This window comes from Pelodiscus sinensis, chromosome 3 (genome assembly GCF_049634645.1).
Source record: "Pelodiscus sinensis isolate JC-2024 chromosome 3, ASM4963464v1, whole genome shotgun sequence".
In the NCBI taxonomy this organism is placed as follows: domain Eukaryota; kingdom Metazoa; phylum Chordata; order Testudines; family Trionychidae; genus Pelodiscus; species Pelodiscus sinensis.
The window spans coordinates 123,292,363-123,317,129 of record NC_134713.1 but is presented as its reverse complement, the minus strand read 5'-3'; the positions used below and the strand labels follow the sequence as shown (position 1 = coordinate 123,317,129).

At 39.6% G+C, this 24,767-nt stretch overlaps 1 protein-coding gene across 2 annotated transcripts in view; it reads right to left on the bottom strand.

The window, feature by feature from the left end:
• Positions 1-731: 731 nt before the first annotated feature.
• The window catches only part of ABCB10 (ATP binding cassette subfamily B member 10), a 37,113-nt gene continuing 13,077 nt past the window's right edge, over positions 732-24,767 (bottom strand). For both annotated transcript variants that reach the window (XM_075924726.1, XM_075924727.1), the window contains 10 exons: positions 22,378-22,512; positions 18,798-18,944; positions 17,579-17,714; positions 16,493-16,588; positions 13,369-13,578; positions 12,602-12,681; positions 10,296-10,476; positions 9,957-10,000; positions 4,836-4,870; positions 732-4,121 (listed from right to left, as the gene is read on the bottom strand). In XM_075924726.1, coding sequence (XP_075780841.1) covers positions 3,866-4,121; positions 4,836-4,870; positions 9,957-10,000; positions 10,296-10,476; positions 12,602-12,681; positions 13,369-13,578; positions 16,493-16,588; positions 17,579-17,714; positions 18,798-18,944; positions 22,378-22,512 — 1,320 coding nt within the window. In that variant the 3' untranslated portion in view covers positions 732-3,865. The remainder of the gene's footprint in view (positions 4,122-4,835; positions 4,871-9,956; positions 10,001-10,295; positions 10,477-12,601; positions 12,682-13,368; positions 13,579-16,492; positions 16,589-17,578; positions 17,715-18,797; positions 18,945-22,377; positions 22,513-24,767) is intronic.

Sequence of the window (24,767 nt, the reverse complement as noted above, 5' to 3'; positions counted from 1 at the left end):
ACAGATATGTTAATGCTCTGGTACACCTCTTCAAATAGATCAAGCTTGTCCTGAAATTCTGGAAAAGTAATAAACAGAAAATAGATTTTTTTTTTAAAGGCCACCGCAGAAAATTGGAGAATTGCCTACCTATCTGGGAGACCATTCCTTTTTAGGAGATACAAACAAATATCTGCAGAGCTAGTATACAACTTCAAGGACTGATATTATGGCACCTGGGTTCATATGAAACTAATTTATTGGAATAAAAGGTGTCTTGGCAAAGAGAGCAAAGGCTCAAACTAATGTTCCTAATGGACAAAAAGTAATGTTTTTTCTACAACAAAAAAGTAGCTTCTTGTATCACACAAAACACAAAAGATTTACTCTAAAAGTCAAGGATAATCAACTATTGACTTGGCTCATTTTTACAACAATTTGCAGCCTCCATTTTAAGGTGCTGACAGCTTTCTATTGACTAGTTTAAATAGCTACTAACCTTTCGCAAGACAATTGAATAACTGTTCCCATAACTTCAGCAGTGTGGAAGTGGTGTGAAGGCAGTATTATTTAAGCACTCTGTTGGGAATGATAATCTTTTGTATTGCACAAGAAGCGGACTACCAATATGCAGTCTTTGAAGAGAAGGAGGAGGGTTCTATGTATCAAAAGATTTTTTTTTAAAAAGTGTGACAGCAGCAGTCAGTAACTTGAATTAAATAATCTTTGCTATTTCAAACACATGCCAATAATTAACAGGGCTAACAATACTTTATTCAGTATTTAAACATAGCTAATGAAAATAATTCCTGAATGACAGTGATTTTATTTTCAGTGCACTGTTAGGAATACTTTCACAAGGGAGCTATCAGAAATTAGAAACACAGTGAACTGAGAAATCAATGCTAGCCTGCCGCCAGGGCAGCAAGCACCCAACACTAAAAACAATGATAGAATACATAACAGAAAAGGTTTTAATTTTCTTTGGGTCAAATCCTGAGAGATGTTTAACACCTGTTGAGTGCCTACAACTCCAAATGCAGAGTAGTGGCACATCTCTGAGAAGTTGGACAACCTGATCCTCCTATTTAATGTGTACAATCTAAGAGATGTGTCAAGTATGGAATAATTAAATTGAGGGAGTAACCATATTCAACTTTCAGAGTTTTGAGCAAGATTTTCATTAAATTACATGCAAGTTCTATGTACTCATTCAGTATGACATCCCCATTAATGATCTACATTTCAAGTATTTGGGAGGATTACTGTTTAATCATTCTTTGAAACGATCAAAGTTCTTGTTACATCATTATGAAACAGTTTTACCATGAGATGACAAATGTGATATGGTTTTTATTTCTACATTTTAATTTATACAAAAATTACTAAAAACAACGGACAGGGGAAAATAATCAGTGAGTGTACAAATAAGTTCATTTTCTATAGGGCGGTATCGTGCACTATTCAGATGCTCCAATTAAGCATGGCCCATTTTCCTTCATAAGACCACTTTGAAATAGACTGCATGAAATAAAATTGTCCTGGGCAAAATAAGTCTGTTGCTATTGTCTCAGATGCACACTCACAGTTTGTGAGCTCTCTATACAGGTAATCTCTGAAGGTTCCCTTAATGAATCATAATGCAGTAGTGTGAGCCTTTTATAAAATACACTGGTTTTCTTAGCAGAAAGACTAAATTTCCCTACAAAGTATTAAAGCTGAAGAAGTCTATTGTTGAAGCTTGAACTACTAAGATTGCTGTGATAGAAGATGAAACTGTGCAGAACTCCACTAGCTATGCTGTCTTGGCCACATACTGTGCATCTCATCCACATATAGCACCCCCAGCATGCACTGCAGCATCTGTTGCTTGGGCACCTACCCAGGATATAAATCATAGCAACTTGCAGCAGGTGCATAATGGCTATGATATAGCTCTTTTCAAACTGGCTTTTTTTTTTTTTTTTCAAAAAAAAAATGCCTAAGTAACTTAGCAGCCCAAATCCCAATGACTTTTAGGGCTTGTTTATAGGAACACTGAGTGTGAGGCAAGCTGGGATGTAAATCTACCCACTCTAGCTTGCCAGTACTAGGTGTCCATCTGGGCCATGCTGCCACACACTAGAAATTCCACAATGAACTTTACTCAACTCCCACTTAAACAGTGGGAACTGTGAGAATTCCATGGTGTGCTTTAATCCTGTTTTGAAATAGGAGTAGATTAATGCACACTGTGGAATTTTTACACGTAGCAGCAGGGTCCACACAGACACTTAGTGCTTGTGAGCTCATTCTACACCATACCCAAGGAATGATTATTCACGAGTGGTGGTTTTTAGGAACAAGGCTACCATTTGAAAGGGGATGTTGAGAGAAATAATGGATAAATACTGAAGTTAAAGCATTCATTGTTTGCTTTTTTAGGAAAACCCTAAGCTTTTCCCGCTAGAACAGAGATGTTTAATATTCGGTGCTGAAAAGCTCATTGTCTGATACATTCTCCTCCTCTCCCTACCACCTGCTCTCTCATTTTACCTCAAGCTGTTCCTGAAATTTATAACTGCAAGCAGCTGCAGTACACCATTCTCAAGCATACATTTTACTGAGGCCTTAAGTCTGTACAAGGAAGTTCACCTGCTACTTACAATTGCTTTAACAATGTGTAGGCTTATAGCAGCATAAATCAATGGAGGGGAGTTGCAAAAGAATGGATTCTTGTAAAATTGGCTTTGGATTTTTGTTTATTTCTTCACAATGAATAAAAGAGGTCTGTATTAGCAGTGGTTTGTTTTTTAAACTTAAGTATCCCGAATGTCAAATTTGGTCTTGGTTGGTTTTGCTGATGCTCTTACACTTGTGTACTTCTCAGTTGAAAGGTTTCGCATTTTTAATAAGACATCTTTTCACCCAAGCATTCATGCGAGTTAAACACTGACTAAATATTCCCTCTCATCTCAGTTGCTCAGCTTTCAGTCTTTTATTGTGATGTTGTAATTTCACTAATTCTCTGGTTGCCCCAGAGTTCATAGCTAATTTGAATTTCTAACTGAGAATAGAAAAAAAAGTTGTAAATAAAGTTTTGAGTATTATTTATATTCAAGGGGGCAAAAAAGTGCACAAGCCCACTGTTCATTTAAAGGTCACCTTTAGAGTTTAAGGAAAGTAAAGCCCAGAAAAATACAGAACTGAGGTAATACATGCAAATTTTACAATTTTCTACTACAGACTAATGTTTACCAATGATTCTGCTTCCTTTGCCCTAGCTGTAAAACCCTGATGCTCTCACGAGTACTATTCTCCATCCAAGCTGTCATATTATTTAAAATAACTTGTTTATAAATTATCTACAGTTACTCCAGAGAGAAGAGAAGAAAGTATCATATGAAAAAGGAGACTGAAGAGTTTTCCCCATGACTCTGCTGTCTCACAATTCTGAACTTTAGTCTTTTAAAGCCAAAGTACAGTGACAAGCCCAGAAATCAGAAGGTCCCTGATACACAAGAGATGGTGGTAGTTAACTTACCAGGTTGTAAATTTTTAATTTCCCTAAAATTAGGAGCTTGCTTGAGAATAGAGTTCATTGCTATACAGTGCATTAGAGAAAATACCAAACTGTATCAATTAAGTTATCACAAAGCAGAAGAATCTATAGACTTTGAAAACAATTTGTGCTGTGGACATTAAAAAAGTTACAATAATTATTAAAAAAAATCTCTGAATAAAAAGTTTAACATCTAATTTCAAAATGATATTTCATATAATTTGGAAAAATATAACATTTACTTTACATAACTAAAAACAAGTTATATTCATTGTAGTTTGTAAGGTTCCATTCCTTATGCTTCCTTTCATATATTCTCTTTTAAAAATTTATTTTCTCTGGATTTTACACGTTTAACGCAAAAGCTTCACTATTCTGAAGAAAAGCTTGTTTCTTCATTAATTTCCTGAAAAGTCCATTTGGATTTGCAAGAAGTTCCTCATGTTTTCCACATTCAATAATTCTGCCTTGGTCAAGAACTGCAACAGAATCAGCATTCTGAATGGTAGACAGACGATGAGCAATAATTAGGACTGTCCTCCCTTCCATTAGCCGATCTAGAGCTTCTTGCACTAGATACTCATTTTCAGCATCCAAAGCACTAATTCAGAAGAAAAGAAAAAATAAGCATCAGTGTTCTCTAAAATCAATGTAGCCTGGTCTACAGTAGGCTTATTTCTCTAACCTCTCCCATCATTGCATTTCCAACAGAGTAACAATGGCGGAGATACTAGTGAAGATAAAGTGCTGGCAGCATTTTAAGCACCAAGTCATGTAGACTCATTGTGAGCTGAATTAGTTGGTTTGGTGCTTACAATACTGGCAACTGCCTAGAGCTCTCTGGGCTGCAGGTGAAATCCTGACTCCAATTAAGTCAGTAAAGCTCCAACTGACTTCAGTAGGGAAAAGATTTCACAGCAGAGCTCTTACATTTGCTACCATTAATGAAGCTGAGCCAATGGTGAGAAATGTTTAGTGAAAAAGTTTAGTGAAGACATTCCTGAGTACACATATTGCATCTCTCACATGTACACATCCTCTGAAATTTAACACTAACTTTCAAAAACAAGTGGCTGTAGCATACTTCTACCTATCCACGCAGGATTTAAAAACATTAATATTTTCATAATTCTTCAGTATTTTTCAAAAGTTGGAAAATATATCCATTTAATTGACCAAGGGGGAGAAAGGGGGAAGAGAGAAACGACTTGCCCAAGGGCATACATTGAAAGGAACAGAACTTAGGTCTCCAGAGTCCAAGCCTCCTAGTCTAATTGTAGGACATTTTCTAGCTTCACTGTATTTTATTCCTTACCTTGTTGCTTCATCTAGAAGAAGAATTTTAGGATTCTGAAGAAGAAAGTAAAATTATAATTAAAATCAGTTATATAAGACCTGAAGGAGACAAATTCTATTTATGTATACAAAAATTCACAAACAGCACTAAAACTACAAGCAAATTTATTTGCTTCATCAGACTTGAATATAACATGAGATTCAGTAGGTAATAAGTCTAGACTGTAAAAGAATACAATATAAATTAAATCACATAATTCTTATTTTTTTTACCTGCTACTGTTACTTTAACACCCAGCAATCACTGTAACAGATTTTTTTTCTATAATCTCATCTGCTTCACTTTTCTTACTTGGGCAATTAGCAACACTTACGGATCAATTTCACTGTTTCGCCTGAATGTGAGAATCTTTCATGCTGGTTTACCTACATTTTGTTTCCAAGCAGTCCATTTCCTATTACACATGAGCACAACATTCATCGTGCACCTGGGAGACAGCAACTTCCTAGATGGCTGGAATGCTCCAAGCCACTGAGGATATGACTGCACAGCAAAAAACAAAACAAACAATTTGTGGCTGGCCAGCTTGGGTTGTGTGAGGCTGTTTCATCAATGCACAGGCTACTAAGCTTGGGCTGGAGCGTGAGTTCTGCCACCTCACAGGGTCCTGGACCCAGATTCCGGAAGTCTACAAGCAATGAAACATTACCTGTTTTTTCTTTGCTGAGTAGACATATCTCAAGTAGGGATGTCAAGGTGTAGTCGACTACATAATTAACCAATAAGCCTTGGCTTACTGATTAATCTCATTGACTACATATGCACTCCCTTCCCCCTTGCTGCCCTATATCAGAGGCAACAAGGGGGGGGAGGTGAAGCGGGAGCCAGTACCCATGAAGAGTTGGCTTTAAGCAGGCTCCCCATGAGCACCAGATCCACCTTCCTCCCACGCTGCTGGCTCTCTGCGTGTGCCAGCTCCACAGACATGACCTGCCCCTTCCTCACTGCCTCCTACAGAGGCAGCGAGGGGGAGGACAGGCAGGAGCTGGTGCCAGTTCCCCCAAGCACCAGCTCTATGGTGCTTCCTGCCTCCCCCCATGCTGCTGCCTCTGATAGATAGCCACGGACACAGCAGGGAGCTCAGACCCCACACACCCACGGATGGGGTTGCTGCTGGATCAGCCTCTGTCCATGGAGAGCTCGGACCTCTGCCGATAAGGACTATTTGCCACCCCCACTGCTGCCTCTGATAAAGAGGCAACAGCACGGGGTGGCAGGCAGCTGGTCTACATAGGGAGCTGTTTTTTAAACTGGCTCCCCTCGTGAACCAGCTCCCGCTTGCCACCCTGCACTGCAGTCTCTGACACACTGGCAGCAGTATGGGATGGCAGGGGACTCCCCAGGAGTGAGGCCAGGAGCACACTGGCTGCCAACCTCGCCCTGGGGACTATCAAATAGTTGTGTAACCAATAAGAACTCATGCGGTTACATGACTATTAAATTATACTATATCTAACATCCTTAATCTCTAGAGACCAAGAACACACACTGGAAATATAAAGAATGTACCATGAAATTGCCACAACATGTATTCCACAAATATACCAAAACCAGACTGAACAAGCAGAAGAAATTTAGTTAAAAACATAAAAAAGAATAATGCAGTTTGCATTTTCCCACTACATTCTTCCTCCATCCATCCCCTCCTCTGCCAGAGGTTGACCCTCCTTCTTGTATGTAGTTCAACTTCCTAAAGCAACACAAGCCTTGAAGGCAGGAATAGTCAATTATGTTTTGTCAAGTTCCAAATTTCTTGGCCAAAGTATAGTCAAGGTCCAGATTCCAGAAAAAACATAAAAAAAAAAAAATAGTCACAGTCCACTCAAAAGCATCTGGCAATTGGGATTTGGCCCACGATCTGTCTATTGACTACTCCTAAATTTTAAGGGTATGTCTACACTGCAATTAAAAACCCACATCTGGCTCATGCCTGTGTGTAAGGCTTGGTCTCCAGGGCTGTCTAATTGCACTATAGACATTCTGTCTTAAGCTGGAGCGTGAGCTCTAGAACCTTGTGATGATCCAGGAGCTCAGACTTCAGGTCAAGCAGGAACATCTGCATGACAATTAAAAAGTGGCGCAGTCCCGAGTCCCGCAAACCCGAGTCAGCTGGTACAGGCCAGCGACAGGTGTCTAACTGCAGTGCAGACATGCCCTAAGAAACACAATTTGTGATCATCTCCTAAAATGCTAAAAAGAAAAGGGAACAGCAAACAGACTATGTTAAGATGGAATCTATTAATTTGCTTCCAAATAATGTGGCGCTACTCATGTTGAAATCTATAGATGAAAATTACTGTATAGATAGGCATTAAAATGAAGGCCCCCTTCCTCTGGTCGACAATTATCAGAACTTGCAGGACAACAGAAAAAAAAAAGACTCTTCTGAAGACTGTCAACTCATCCCAAACTTCACTCTCTTTCATAGAAGGTAGGAAATCTCTATTCTTAATGACATCAAAGGATTTCCCCCCAAAAGACCACTGGGTTGTATTCTACTGAAACTCTGACAAACCCAGGTTTTTATCCACAGTGGCTAGCAGCAACATGAAATCTGGCTGGAAACAGATCAGGGCCTTGGAAGGAGTCGTGCAAAGACACTGACACTATATTCAAAGTGGAAGTTGTCCCTGGTGTGATGGGATGAGGTCACAGAAGACCCCTTGGGGTGCTCCCAGGGTTCTGACAAGGCCACTGCCACTCACCTCCTTGATCTCTGGGGCTTCTCAGTACCCCGTCCTGTTGGGCCAGCTCCCCGGTCTCCCACAGCCAAGGCACAGAGCTGAGATCACTGCCCCCCTGAGGTGCAGTACAGACACCAAAACCCTTCCAGTCCAAGGAAAATGCAGTTTTGGGCCCAGCTACCAAGTAAACCACTCCCCAAATGGGATCAGAACCCCAAATTAATTATTTAGGTAAGCCCCCTTTAGTAATGAAAGGAGGATGTACATGCTGATTGCTCCCCCAGGTAGCCATTATTTACACTGGGCTTGACAGTAAATACATTTATTTTATTAAGTACAAGCAGTAGGATTTAAGTGGTTATGCAAGTCAGAACAGGCAGAGCAAAGTAGATTACAAACTTAAAATAAAAGAAAACACTTAGCTAATTCTTACACTAAAACTTCAGTACAAACTTATTACAAACTCACCCTAAAATTGTTCTTATTCCAGTTAAGCCTCCAGACCAGGGAAGTCTTCTTTTCCCTGGGGTCCCTGGTTCACTTTTTTGGGTGTGCCACGCCAGACAAAGACTCTGCTGAACTTCTCACTGTTTTATAGAGTCCCACTTGTACATGGGAAGTAACCTGGCCAGTCCCTACCAGTTAGGAAAGTCACATGACTTCCTAGGACCAACCACTGCTAAGACTTAAAGGACCAAAGGGGTCTGTTTATATATGACTGCCCAGACATTGAGGCATCCCAGCATTGAAAACATCCTTGATGGCTTTAATTTGCACATTTAAAAACCATAAACCATTCCATACTCCATATCTCTAACTTTACACACAAGAAGGATACATACACCAAAATAAGATATATAAACCCAACAGATTAAGACATTAAGATTGATAGATTACATGAGGCAATTTGTCCCAAGCATCTTTGAGTTATATATATTTGTGTTCATAAGTCCATTTCATACAGCATGGCTCTTGAGCAGGGCTTACTAAGGGTATGTCTACACAGCACCGGAATCTCGAAATACGATACACAACTTGCACTATGCAAATTGCGTAGCTTATTTCGAGTCTATTTCGAAATAGCTTATTTTGTCATTTGGCACTGCCTACACAGCACCAAATTTCAAAATACAGCGCTATTTCAAGCCATCTCTTACTCCTCATACAATGAAGTTTACAGGGAGGGTGAAAAAGCACGTCCGCTATATTTCAAAATAGCGGATGCATTCAAAAGATTCGGGGTAGCTATTTCAGGATACCTCTGGTATCCCAAAATAACTTTGCTGTGTAGACATACCCATGGGCTATGTCTACACTGCAGGCTTTTTGTGCAAGAAGCTTTTTGCGGAAGAGATCTTCTGCAAAAACTTCTTGCACAAAAGCACATCCATGCCTTAAAAGTGCATCACAATAACGATGTGCTTTTGCACAAGAGTGTCCACACTGCATGGAAGCTCTTGCGCAAGAAAGCTCTGATGGCCATTCACAAAATGGCCACCAGAGCACCTGTCCTTTTTCTGATAGCCTCTTTTTGCACAATAAACCCCTGCGCAGCATCCACACCTGTCTTTTTGCACAAGAGCTATAGCACAAAAAGGAGGTATGCTTCATAAAAGGAGGCTTACCTACACTGCAAAAAGCCCCTCTGTTCTGTCGATTGACTGTAGATTTTCTTGCATAAAAATGCGCTTGAGGTGTGGATGCTCCACGGGTTTTTGCACAAAAACACCATTTTTGTGCAAAAACATTGTAGTGTAGACGCAGCCCACGTGAATCATCCATGTTGGCCTAGAGTCTTCCTTGCAGAGTGGGCTCTAGACAGAGCCTGCCCACAGGATAAAGAATGCATCAGGCGTAAGAGAAATTAAAGAGAGGTACAACTTGAAATAAATATATTGCCTTGACCATATCCCTCATCCTCTTTCAACTCCCTCATCAATATACAGAATTTTTAATATTTCAAAAGATATTCTCTCCCCTGCCCAATGAAAGACTCAGCTACTTCTATTCCATCTTGAGAGAATTAAGGAAACAATAGCTACAGTAAACTTCCAATAATACAGCACTTTTAGGCCCAGAGGGTGCCAGATTATCAAATATGCTGAACTATCAGAAGGGAGGGGCTATGAGGGTCTGGGGTGCAGTGAGGGGATGCGCCCTTCGGCGCTAGGGGACCAACCCGGCAGCACCCCAGCTGCTCTGCCCCCAGCTTCCCCGAGTCAGCCGCTGGTCAGTTTCAGCAGAGGCTGAATCAGGGAAGCTGGGGCAGAGCAGCTCCAATTGTCCGGATGCCCGGAGCACTTCTGGGTTCCTGATGGTGCCGGACCATCAGGAGTGCTGGACCATTGGATGCCGGACCACTGGAGTTTTACTGTTAACTGTTTTTTAAGCTTACCTTCAGCAGCGCTCGAGCAATTGCAATTCGTTGTTTCTGTCCACCTAAGAAAAAAAGTTTTACTAAATTAAAGCAGAAGAAGTTATGATTGTAACTGAAGATCTAAACTGACTAACTAGATGTGAAATAATTTCTGCCACTTACTGAAACAGATTTTATGTTGGGGGAAAGAAGGGTTAAGTGATTAGGACAACAGTACTCTAACCAAAACTACCAATGGGTAAAGTAAGCAGCATAACATCTTTTTTTTTTGGGGGGGGGGGGGGAAGAGGTGGGTAGGGTTTGTTTTGGATCTACTGTGTCAATATCTCTTTTAAAAAATATATGTCCAAGTTATACCTGAAAGGAGAATGCCTTTTTCTCCAACTAACGTGTGGAATCCTTTTGGAAAGTCTCTGATAAAATTGGCAGCATTAGCTATTTCAGCAACTTTCTGGATTTCTTCAGCAGTTACCATAGAAGGGTCCTCAGCACCATAGGCAATATTTTCAGCAATAGAACAGGAGAACAGAATTGGTTCCTGATAAATGCAAAAACATAGCTCATATGTGCTATCTATAGTACATGTGTTTTCTTAGTAAATCCCAAATAATATAAGTCCCTTTTATAGGATCAGGTAGATGACAGAGTTTTAAGATGTAATGTTTTTAGGCTAATGAATAATACCCCACTTATTTTAACAATGAAGTAAAAGCTAAATCCACATTATAAAATTTGGGGAAAACTTTTCAAATGACAAACATTACACTATTGACTCTAATATTCCAAAAGGTGTTTGAGGCTGTTCATTCAGAACCCCCAACTGTCTAGGATAGCATGTATAATAGTCTTTGCATCTACAGCTCATCTCTTCTTCTTAAGTCTGCTTACATTTTGTGTACTGAAACAGCAAGAAAGTTTAAAAAGGCAAAGGAAATACCCCCAAGTCAAATGGTAGACAATGGAAAGAGGTTCAGGATAAGATAAGAATGCTCTCTGCATGAAATAGAAAGATTTCGTATTGTAATGTTTATTATCAGTAACTCAAAACTGGACAGAGTGAGATGTTTTTAAATCAAGAAAGGATAAATGTTGACATGCCTAAAAGGAAAAAGAGAGATTCTTCCAACATGAAGAATATTCAATGGTACTGTCTTGCAATATAGATTTCTGGAATATGAAGTAAGTTTTGATTAGAAAAATAACTGGGCTGTGATATCCCAGTTACCTAGCCAATCAATCATGGTATGAAGATTTTCTGTAAAAAAAATTGCATTACTTCCAACATTCAGTTGTCCCTTTAGAGTGGTGGATTAGAGGAAAAGTAAGCCCCAACAGTGTCATATGACCATGCCTTTATAATGTAAACAGCTGTGTACGCAATGAAACAAAAGGATTAGACAATAGAAGGTAAGTTTTCAAAGCAGCATGTAAGCACAAGATTGGGTAACTCTGATTAATATCAACGGGAGTCATGGAACTAGGCAGTCATGCATATCTATAACATTAGCCTCTGGAGGTCCTTTCTTGACTCTATTTGTAAGAGAGTCCCAAGAAAATCAAGTAACACGTGTTCTAAGTTTTGTAACCATATACTTTCCAGTCCTTTACACCAGTGTTTCTAAATGACTAGTCTGTGGATCAGCACTGGTTCCTAAGATCTCCCTGACACAGTTTTGGAAGGCCGCAGGCTGATCCTTGGTATCAAAAAGGTTGAGAAACACTGCTCTACACAAGAGGTATTTTACCAGCGATCGCTATCTTTCAGGAGCTACTTATCTAATCTATACAATCATACACTGAATCAGACCAAAGAACAAGCAGTTTGCGATTAATTGGGAATGTACTGTTTTAGAATATAGTATAACCTGACAGTGACTAATTAATGTTTAAGAGGGCAAGGAGTTTCTTCCTTTTCATGGGAAAGGGGCACAAACATCTAGTCTCCAGGGAGACTTCGGTATGGTCTACACTACATACACTTTATCAGTGTAACTATATAGGTCATAGGTGTGAAAAATCCAAGCTCCTGAGTGTTGCAATTACATTGACAGCACTGTGCCAATGGGAGAGCTTTTCCCCATCAACATACCTACCGATGCCCAGGAAGGTGGATTTAGGGATGTGAATGGTTAACCAGTTAGCATGAGTCTTATCGGGTGATGTTTACCATTTATGGTTAACTGGCAGCCTGGACAGGCTGGAGCAGACCCCCGCCCAGGGATGGGGACAAGCTCGCCACGCCATCCTGCAGGCAGGGGTCCACTCCAGCCCGCCCCCATTCAAGCAATTAACCATAATGTTTAACCAATTAACTGATTAAATGGGATTTTACATCTCTAGGTGGATTAACTATACTGGCATAGAATGCCTTCATTAAAGCACTACTGCTGCATTAATGCAGTGTTTTAAATGTAGACTTGCCCATAGCGTGCAACAATCTGGTAGGGGTTTGAATCTTCAGTGCAATACAAAATTATAATGTGCGGTAGCAGGGTTCACATGGCTAGTTAGTGCACGACAAAGTAGTATGCTGTAGATTCTTACACCAGTTTGCTGCACACTGAATCTCTATGTAAACAAGTCCCCAGCAGTACCAAATGAGAGAGACAGTAGTCATGGATCATAGATTTCTTTTTCCATGTATATATTCCCCTCTTCCTTACCTGACTTACTGTTCCAATTTTAGTCCTGAACCAGACTGGATTCAACTGACGGATATCAAAGCCATCGACAGTGATAGTACCTTAAATTAAGAAACACTGTTTCATACGGGATATAAGATACTGACAAAAGGCAGAAAGCAGTGCAGGAAAATACTTAGTTTTCAGGTGTTCATAAAAAATGCACTCTCTCCTACAAAGGGGGAAAACTTCAAGGGACATTTGTTTATCTTGTCCCTTTTTCAGGCACTCTATAATATGCAAGGCAAGATCACACTCACAGAAAGAAAGTAGGGATGTGGAGGGGGAGGAGAAGAGTTTCCACAGAGTTGCCCTGGGTGCAGGGGCCACCTACAGTGGCTGTCCTTGCACGGGCTGAAGGTTGGAACGGTTGGCTTCTTAGAGCAGGTGGGGAGGGAGCAGGGCCATGCCACACACAGAGCTTTCCTTATTTAAAACACTTGAAGCCTATTCTTCTCCCTCTCTTGAGGAAATGACTGGCTCAGGTTACTCCACAGATTAGTTTTTATTATCACATCAGTGTTACCCATGCTGCAATAACTGTGCCTACATGAAACAGACAGGACACTACAAAACTGCTGCATCAAACATCCAGTAATGCAAGGCCCTCTCACCTTTATAGGGGAGAGTGTTGCTTCTGCATAGCTTTCAGGCTTGGACATCAACTCTGAACCCCCCTGGTAATTTGTTTCATTAGATTCAGAATATTTACCATTTCTAAAGGCAGTTACAGTAAAATATAAACGTACCAGAGATGGGATCATACAGCCTCAACAGAAGAGATACAATGGTCGATTTGCCTGAGCCACTGGGGCCAACCATTGCCATAACAGAGCCAGCTGGAATAGAAAGACTGAAGTCTTGGAAAACTGAAATTTCTGGGCGGGTTGGATATGCAAAGTGGATCTCTTTGAATTCCAAAGCACCTTTGAACAGATCTTTGTTTAACACGATTCCATCTGAATGAAGAAGAATTCAAATACAGAGGAAGCTGAATGACAATAAAAATATACCAAACCTTTCACAATGGCAGTGCAGACTCCCATAAAACCTAATGACAACTACCGAGTCAACCAATATTTACCAAACTACAGCTCACATTATCAATTTACCAGGTACTTGGGTGCTATATCTTGTTATGCAAAACTGTAGTGGGTTCTCCATCATTTTTGAACATGTAACCCATGGAGGCTAAATCTCCCAGTGTACAATATTGCACTTTTGCCAACAAATGCAGTTTAATCTTTATTGATTATTCAGTGTGTTAGCTTCTCAGCCAAGCGGTCAGTGGAACAACTCTGCTTCCAGATTAGTGACTTGTTTGAATTCAATGAGCATTTTTCAGATGTTGAAAACAAAATAGAATAGTTGATTGAACTAACTGCACTCCACGGCAGAACAGTGTTCAACACAGACCAATAAATATAGCATCCTTTGGCAACAGCTCACTAACAACTGAAAGTTTTCAGTGTGTGAAATACCAGAACAAACTACTGAGAATATAAGGTCAAAGAAAAAGCGTCACCTTCTCTTTTTTGAAACAGCATTTAACTTGAACAAATATTTTAAAAGAAAATACTGGAGAAAACTTATAAATATATACAACTTAAAGGATCACAAGCTGTAACGGTCCTAGTAAATCCTATGAAATATATACAGAGTACACCAACTTTAAAACCCCTGCACAAAACCCTTACATTATTTGAGTTCACTGAGGATGGAAAATGAAGAGGGAGCTAGCAATAGGTGCAGCGAAAGTAATTTACTACAGTTATACTATTGATGGGTATAACTAGGGCCCTACCATATTAAAGTCCAAGAAAAAGTGTCACATTCCGTGAAATCTCGTCTCCCTCCATGAAATCTGGACTTTTATGTGCTCTTAGTCTACAGATTTCTCAGGGGAGAGCAACGTTTCTCAAACTGGGGGGAGGGAGGAAGTCCTGACTCAAAAGTGGGTTGCAAAGTTATTGGGGGGGGGGGGCAGGGGAAGAGGCCTCGTGGTATTGCCACCCTAACTTCTGTTAGAGCTGGGAGGCCAGAAAAGGCCTAACTCTGCAGCCAGCAGTGCAGAACTAGGGATGACATTACCATACCATGTCATCCTTACTTCTGCACTGCTGCCGACGATGGTTCTGCCTTCAGAAATGAGCTCTCAACCAGCAGCCGCCACTCTCTACCCATCCAGCTATGAAGGCACCTCTGCCACCAGCAGCTGCGCACAAGTAAGGATAACGGTACTGCAAGCCTTCCTACAATAATCTTGTGATCTTCCCTCCCTCCCACAACTCCTTTTTCAGTCAAGACCCCTACAATTAAAACACAATAAAATTTCAGATTAAACTTGTAAGCAGGTAGCCAGACAAGAGCCAGGGTGAGTATAGTAATAAATGATCATCTGTAGCAAGTTTAACTGCATTTGTAATGCTTCTTTGTTTCACTTTCTATTCCCCTAAAATTTCTTCCTCTTTCCCATTCTATTATCTTCATTTAATTAAACTGTAGTTGCTCCATCAACAGCAGCTGCATATGGAGTCAAACTGCTTCTCCAACATTAAGCCACAAAGATACTAATATTAAGTTGCGTGATTAATGTATAAATTTTATTAAGAGTTCATTTAAAGATGCATTTTCTCCACAGCAATTTAACAACATTAAGTTATTTAATACAATTGTTACTGTATCAGTAAAAATTCTCTCCTTGATTCCGGTTATTCTGGAATGCCTGCCATAAACTGAACAGTAGTGCTTCAATAATTCAGGAAGTCTGATGCAACAAATCCTTCCTTTATTTTTATCGCAATATATGGTGAAAATATCAAAGCTATACACAGAATTTTATGTTTTATAATATCTGCAACCCAAGGTCTAATATTAAAGTGTTTGGTCTGAAACTGTAAACTCCCACCATCAGGGGAAAATGTTTCCAAGTGTGAAATACTAGTTTACCACAGCCGATGTCATCTCCTTCACCAAAAAAGAAGGCCCATGGATACCAGATAAACATTGTGGAACATCAGAGGATGGAAAAAAAAAAAAAGTTGATTAATCTCCCTTCCACCCTCTGCCACACACCCGTGAAGAGGGGACACGCGTGGTGACGTGTCCCAGCATCTTGATCTCTGAGGCAAGGGAATAAAAATCCCCGGAAAGGAAGAAATTGCATCTCTATGCTGCTCGGATTTGGAAAGACAGGATTTCTAAGCATGAGCAAGGGATCACTAGTGCTTGGCATAGGTTAATCCTAGAGGATTTATAGAATTTGTATATTACAGCAGCTTCTATTGCCTTTTGGAGCCTAAGACTATAATTAATTTCTGTGTGTATGTTTACTTGCTTTACTCTTGTAAAGAACTCTCACTTTTTTCTTAGTTAATATATCTTTAGTTAATTTATTGTAGGATGGGCTACAAGCATTGTCTTTGGTTATGTACTGTGGAATCTAAAGTGCAATTGATCTGAGGTAAGTGACTGGTCCTTTGGGAGTGAGATTTATTGATTTGCTTGATTATTATTGTGATTTTTCATGTAAAAGATAATCTATCACAATGGCTATATTACTTAGGTGGCACGAAAGATCAGAGTACCCAAGGAGATGAACTACTGTTGTAGTGTAGAGCTCACACTAGATACTTGGTTGGTGAAATGTAAATATAGAACTTTTGAGGTGTGTGCCCTGCAGCTTTACCCATTAGGCTGGTACTTTTTTCGAGCCGCTCCAGATACTTTGACAGTAGCCAAGAAAGATTTCCACTGAGTCTAGCTTCTTTTAAAGCTGGTGTTCATTTTGAGTAATATCATTCTCTTGTTAAATGCTTGGTAACCAGCCAGAGACAACACTAATGCAAAAATGGTAATGAAACAAGAACCCACCATTAAATGGAAGTTCTGGCTTCCTCTCGATAAGTTCCCACAGACGTCCTCCAGCTCCTAATCCCTTCATAAGCTCAGAATAGAAAGAGCTCAAACCTAAAACCAAACAATGATATGCATCACTCAGGAACATGAAAGACAATCTATTAGAGAACATAACCCAGTTTTTAGAACTCACAAGCAAAATTCTGAGTATCATGGGAAACATAAAGACACACTTAGTAAAGGTGCCCAGTGAAAGATAAAGTATGTAATTATATATCTCACTGCCTTTCCAGAAACACTGAGTCAGTATTGGTTTTCAAACTAACAAGGCACAATCATGTATCGGAAGCAACAGACTCACTTTAAAAACAACTCTTCTAAGCAGTTGACAAACTATTTGAAATACCTTATCTTCCTTCGGGCCTGTGTGCAATACTGATGATTGTTCCCTAAAGAAGAGCAGTTAGTCTGTGGGTCAAGAGATTACAGATTCTGATCTTCACAGATAGGGGAAGAGGAGCAAAGGAGGAAAGAAAAGAGATGGCCTTTTCTGCCTTTGCACTACTAGAAGGTAATCCCCCACAACATTCTTCTGCTGACACTTAAAAATCCAGTGCAGCTTTAGACAATTATCCATTTGGAATTACATCTTATTCCTACATGCCTTTCTTTGTAAAATCATTTCTCTGAACAGAGACCAAAACATGTTATTCCAGAGAAAAACCTTAATATTTGTTTAAATTATAAGCACATCACAGGCTACAAAAATAACTTCTTAAAGGAAAATTAGTAGTATAAACAGACACTGAAGAAATGCACTTTGAACAATTTAACCATTGTACTCTCTTGGAAGTTAGCTTGAAACTATTTGGTCTTAATGAATTAAAAGCCATTAACATGGACTGAACCTTACTGGAAAAATATTTCTGAATCATCACAGAAAAAAATTCTGTATTAGTAAGCTCTATTGGTCAACTGGAAACATTTAAAGAATTACAAAACACTTAAGAGTTTCTTCTGTTTATAAAACCAATATGTTTTTCCTTCGTTCAAAAAAAGTCTCTAACCTATGTTTTAGGTTGAGTAATTCACATTCCATACCTCCAATGCTAATTCCAACCCAGAATGCATACATCAAGAAGGAAGAGAGTTCACCAATAGTCATTTGGGTACTACCCATCAATAATCCTCCTTTGTACAGAACAGAAAGGACAATCATGTTCCCAGAAAGCCCAGTCTGGGAAAGAGAGAAAAAAAAGATAATGAAGAAAAACCTGGATCTTCCTGTATAAATTGAGATTACATCTTATAAAATACTGTAAGTAAAGGCTTAAAAACCTATTCCCATAATAAGTGGACCTTCATATAATCTTAAAATTTTACAGGACTGCATTTTGCTCAAGTTTAGTTTCCTATCTTTTCTTTGTTTCTTAGAATGAGAAACCCATAATCAGTGTGGCGATCCAATAGCAATGCAAAATGCTACTGTACAGGGGTTTGGAATGCAGGTGCTTGAAGATCAGCAAAGGACAGCTTTGAATCATTACCAATTCATCTCTTCCCCCACTCAGGAACAGCTGTGATGGACTCTAGAAGAAATTATGCGGTGCCTTCAACAATTATTAGATATAAGATGGCCTAACCCAAGTGAAACCCCAAAATAAGACTCACTCCCCTCTCTCCCTCCTCCAGTTAAAATATAAAAACAAAAAAATGAGCCACCTTTTCCAGCTAAAACAAAGGGCCCATGGCAGTAGAAATGTATTCAGGAGGAATCTGATAAAACATAAGCACCTCTCTCGCTGCTGGGGGACACAATGACCAGTGTGGGCCTAAGAGTTGTACATGGCTAAGACAACCCTAGGCTGAGCTACTTCAGGACATCACCTGCACCATTCTCTCTGGCAGGATACCTAAGGAGTCTCCAAACACAATTTGGAAATATGGTCCCCTAAGCAAAAACCTGAGGGAGGGTGGCAGCATATACATCACCAGTCCTACCCAAACTTGATTATGTTGTGAGACAGAGGTTTCTGCTGGTGCAGGGAGGTGTAAACTACAGGTGTGAATTAAGCCTCATGACTTTGCAAGTGCAGTAGAATTTGGTAGTCAGCTCCCTACTTCACCGAGTGATACAAAGAGGAAAAGCACTAAGAGAATTAATTGTTCTTACACTTTTATGGGAATCCATTTGACAGTAAATTGATTTGTATGTGTACATCCAAGAGTTTGAAAGCACCCTTGTGTATTGAAAGGATCATAGGCTGCCAGGGCTCGATCATATTCTGTGCATTCTTCACTTATACCATAAAATACTTACCGCACCAAAAAAGCCTGCTCGAGCGAATGCCTCTCTTTTAGCTAACTGCAGCACATAGTCAACTTTGCTTATATACTTGTCCATTTCGGTCATCTCCTGCCCAAAAGCTCGAACAGTTCTTATGTTTCCAATACGTTCTTCAGCTAACTATATTAAAGTAAAAAAACAAAACACACACCGATTCACTTGGTAGGTTCATGTTCTGGAATACCTGAAAGTAAAAATCAATACAACTATCCTAGTCTGACTACCACTGACAATTTTGCCCTTCCTTCATTTCTGTTTTTTAATTCCATTAAGCTGGAAACAGGTACAGTAAAACGCCAATAGTCCGGCATCCAATTGTATGGCACTCCTGATAGTCCGGCATCAAAATGGCAAAAGCCTAGTGAGTGAGCTTTGGCAAAAAACGAGACAAGACAACAGCAGCAGCAGCTGAACCGAGCGAAAAGGGTAAAAAAGGGTTAAAAAAACTAAAACATCACAGTCTACTGTATACAGTATGTACAATAAAAAGGGTTAAGAACACTTTATATACAGTATATAATGTATACAGTATATATATAACCAGCTTATAATACCTCCTGATAGTCCGGCATATCCAATAATCCGGCACCACCTAGGTCCCAAAGGTTCCGGATTATTGGAAGTCTACTGTAGTATGAAAATTAAAATTTCAAAACTGGTTTAGCTTGAGTATTAGTATGAGAGGATTGTGCCAAGTGATTAGAAAAAAAGAGTTTAAAGTTTATTTATCATTATCTGTAATTGTGACAAAAGTGAGGGTGTTAGATGGAAATCAAAACGAGCAGTCACAAGGGTAAAATGTCTACCAGCAGCATGGAGAGTACTTAAAAAACATCGTATCATAGAGGCTCAGACTAAATGCATACTCCATATAAAAAAAGACAGCAGGAAGATCAAAAGAATGCCACCATGGCTAAACCACAGCACAAAGGAGGCTTCTGGGGTAAAGAGATATCCTTTAAAATGTGGGAGTGAAATCCTAAGTAGTAAAAATATAAGGCAGACCAAAAAAGAATTTGAGAAGAAACTTGCTTAGGGTAAAAAAATATATATTACTATTTGTTTTTGCAAGCATATCAGAAGCAGAAAGCCTGCTAAAAAAGCAGTGGAGTCACTCTATGACAAACATGGTAAAAGAGCTCTCAAAGATGACAACCGTGACAAAAAAGCCAAATAAATTATTTGCATTAATCTTTTCTGCAGAGATTGGGGGCCAAATCCCACATTAGCACTATAATTCTTTTTGGGTGACGAAATACTGTCCCAAATCAATGTGTCCACTGTAATGTCAATTTTTTAAAAAGGCTTCAGCATCGATCCTGGCAATTACAAGCCAGCGAGCCTTCCTTCAGTACCAGGTAAATTGGTAGGAACTGTACTAATAAACAGAATTCTCAGAGACAGACAGAAAAACAGAGTTTGTTGGGAAAGAATCAACGTGGTTCTTCTACAGGGAAGTCATCATGCCTCACCAATCTATTAAGAATTCTTTGAGGCTGTCAACAAGGATGTGCATAAGGGTGATCCAGTAGATAACATGTACTATACCTAGATTTTCAGAAAGTCATTGATAAGTTCCCTGTCCACAGGCTCATAAGGAAACTAAGTAGCTATAGGATAACTGAGAAGGTCCTCTCATGGGTCAGTAACTGATTTAAGGATAAAAAACAAAGGGTAGGAATAAATGGTCAGTGCTCACAATAGGGAGAAGTGAACAGTGAAGTCCCTCAAAAACCTGTGCTGTTCAATATATGCATTAATGATACAAAGAAGGGGTGAATAATTAAGTGACAAAGTTTGCAGACAATATAGGAATCGCAAGATAATTAAGTCCAAAGTAAACTGCAAAAAGTTATGAAGGATCCTCACAAAACTGGGGAAATAAGGATCAACATGACAGATGAAATTCAACATAGATAAGCGCAAAGCAACGTGGACTGGAAAAAATAATGCCACCTATACACACAAAATGATGGGGTCTAAATTAACTGAATAGGGAAAGGCCATTTACTTTTACACATAACTTAATTGGGTCAGCCCTGCTTTTTGTACAGTATTAACAGGCAGCAGATTTAGTACAAATGACAGGAAGTACCTTTTCCATACAATGCACAACCAAACTGTGGAACTCCTTGTCATGGGATGTTGTGATGGCCAAAAGTATAACTGGGTTCAAAAAAGAATTGGATAAGTTCATGGAAAATAGGTCTGTCCATGGCTATTAGCCAAGAAGGGCAGGAATGCACCCCCATGCTCGTGGTAACCCTATACCTCTGACTAACAGAAGCAAAAGACAGAAATGGATCATTCCATAATCACCATCTTCTAGATGCTCCTTTGCAACTATGATATGGTCCACTGCTGGACACAGGAAACCGGGCAAGATGAACCATGGTCTGACCCAGTATGGCATCTCTTTATTCTTATGACTTGAATTAAAAACAAAACAAATACTCCAATATATACTGTACTAAATAGAAAAGGCTGAATTCATTGCTTGCATAACTCCATTCACTTCAATGCAGTTGCAGTAGGTATGAATTTAGCCCATGTATTAATTCCAATTGAGTAAATTTCACTTCCAAATGAACAAATAAGTTAGTTTTAGAAGTATCCAAATGCAATCAGACTGCTTACTATGCTTACTAATGGGCACCAACATGATCTTATGTCAGAACAATGCTCCAGCACAAGAGACAAGACAGGATTTTGGAGAAATATCTAAAAAGAACAAAAACAGTGGAAAATGGTATAGTTTTAGATCCTCTTCAACCTCTGCACAGCATAGGAGGCAAAGTACTCATTACTAGGAAATCTCCAATCTGTTTACAAAGAGATCAGCTTCTTTTGGATGGGAGAGATGAACAAAAGGCTAATCTTTCTTCTTCACAAGTCAATTTGCCAAGGAGTCTGTAACTATGATAGTCCAGGGCTTATAAAGATGAAGACTGTGGATATATCAGCTAGAACTTTTCCTCAGTACTGTTTGTTCGAAGGAGATTGCTACCATCTTCTCTGTATTTTAAGTTTAGGATATATAAATATATCCCTTAACGAGGTCCCTCCAACTTGTATCTTAACACCTCATCAATTGTCTACGAGAAAAGAGGATCTCTGCATCATGCCCTGGAAGTTAACACATCTTGGCTCAGGTCGATCCACATTGGAGCATGGGGTCAGTTACAACATCAAAGACCACTCACAAAGAATGACTAGCTGCCTGCTACCTCTTATATTAAAAAGCCCTGCTGGAGCAACTCCAGTAATCTTAAATGCAATACTCTGGTCCAAGGAGAGAAATAGTCGCTCTAGGTCAACATTTCTCTCCCTCATACTAGAAAGCACCCAATTTCCTCAGCAGAATTCCTACATCTTGTATGATCTTAAATACTCCATTGTAGATAAAGCTCTTTAAAAGTGAATGTTAGTACTGAGATATAGGTTGGCTCAGGAAATGAGAGGTATTTTTACCCACAGTACCTCTCAACCCTACAATTAATTATTCAGATTAATGCTATCTAACATGATCTCCCAAGATTCTTAGCAAGATTACCTGTGTTGCTTCTGCCAGGGAATCCTGGGTCATTCTAGTAAGTTTCCGCAGATATCTTCCATAAATCACAGCTATGATAGCCAGAGGGGGCACAACACTCAGAACAAACGTAGCAAGTTTTGGAGAGACAAAAAACTGGAAGAAGTAAGTATCCATGGGGTTAATATTTTGGTATACAAATAAACAAACTAGTAGAGCCTTATTGCAGTCTAGTTGCTTCTAACAGACTTTTGTAAAATTAATGTGGTCACAATTACTTTTGTCTTATTTCTTACATACAAAATGCCTATTCCTCTATTGCAGTGGGGGAATGTTATCTACTTAAAACAAAGGGCTGCAAATCAAGGGGTCTGGATTCAATTTCTGACTCTGCCACTCCTTTGATATATGGGCTTGGCCAATTCACTTAGCTAAAATTGTCATTTTACGGAGAGATTCTCTCTCAAGTGTGTTAAAAGGCGTAACTTTTTAATATTTATAAAAGGTTTCAGATCTTTTAATAGAAGGTGCTACAAAAACACGAAGTATCACCATCAGCAATGAAATACTGAAGAGTAAGTTTGGTGTAAAGTAGGGATGTTAAATATGGGTTAATTGAATAGTCAATTAACCTCATGAATTCTTATCGATTACTTAACTATTTTATAGTCCCTGGGGGGTGGGTGCAATCCAGCCCCACTCCTGAGGAGCCCCCTTCTACTCCACGCTGCTGCCTCTGTATCAGAGGCAGCAACACAGGGTGCCAGGCGGGAGCTGGTCTGCAAGTGGAGCCAATTTAAAAACCAGCTCCCCTCGCAGACCAGTTGCCTATCGCCCTGCACTGCTGCCTCTGATACAGAGGCAGCAGCACAGGGTGGCAGCAACCCCTCCCGGGTTGAGAGGGGAGGAAAAGGGCTGAGCTCCCAGACCCGGCACGAGCCAGAACGGAGCCAGGCTGCCTGCCTGCCTAGTTCCTAATACGCTTTAAATGCAGCCGCAGCACGGGTAGGTCCTAGATGCAGCGAGAGCCAGGCCTGAGCTGGGTTGCTGGCCAACCTGCTAAAAAATTTACTGTTGGGCTGGAGGGGGCAATCTATAACATTAACCTATAAGCTTTTGCTTAAGAGTTAATCAACTACTTAATTACATCCGTAGGGTAAAGGCATGTAGAGAACAGATATACTGCATGGTATTTTAGTGAAGTGGATGAATGAAAGACCACCAATATTCCTTACCATCTGGCCAGCTAGCAGTACCAACAAAGGTAGTTTCTATTTACTTTTCTTATGTGTCAGAAGAATGGATTTAGTTAATTGTCCTATAATATCTTCTCCCACAATTAACAAGCAGCATCCAAATAGCTATGCAAAAGTAGCTTACTATTGAAAGAAGGCTTTTTTTAAAGTACTTCTTTTATTGCTGCATGTTATTTCACTTGGTTGTTTTCCTTCTGATGCTCTGAGAAGAAATTTCCAGATACATTTAAAAAATGATCCTACAGATGTATTATTAATATGATAGGCTATAAGGCATTTTTACAACAGCCTTTCAATCCATGTAATTTTTTTTCTTGTTAACCTAATAGGACCATGCCAAGACAGCAATTTTTAAGCAAAACTCCTAACTGAAATCAATAAAAAAAATATTCTTAGGCAATCTATCTTGTGGGACAAGGCCCTTTACATTTATTTTAGCAGAAGACTGAAAGCCATATATTTTATCAGAGATAAAATGACTTAACTAATGCTTTAAATATTTATAGAGTCAGAAACTCAACTTTGCTGGCACTACCAAATTAGAAAGCCCTTCTTTTTTCCTGTCTGTCTTTCCTGAACAGACACCAGAAAACCATGCTTTTCATTTAAAAGGATTACCACCAAGTTTCCAATTCTCTGAGATAGGGTAGCATAACAAAACTCAGGCCAGATAAACAACAGGGGGCAAAAGGGACATGTCAGTTTTTTATTAGCTAAAACTGACCATCATCAAAAAGTATTTTACTTGCTGTGTATCCCTGAAACTCTTTACTGATCTTTTACCTACACAAGCCATTGCCCGTCTCTTACCCATTGCAAAATTCTTATCAGTATTTTGATATTTAAGTCTAATCCTGCTCACTGATTTTTTGGCACAATCTGCATGGCTTCACCAAGTTTTCAATCAGGCTAAGTGCCCACTCCTGCTCCTATTACTGTCAATAACAAAGGTTCCATTATAGGGATGTAAAATCCTGTTTAATCAGTTAACCAGTTAAATGTTATGTTTAATTGGATAATCTCTTAAATAGGGGTGGGCCAGCCAGCCAGGTTGGAGCACCTCTCCAACCAAAGCATGGTGGGCCCAGCCAGGCTGGAGCAGCCCTCTGTTCGCATCATGCGGGGAGCTGTTCTAGCCCATCCAGGCCAGTGGTT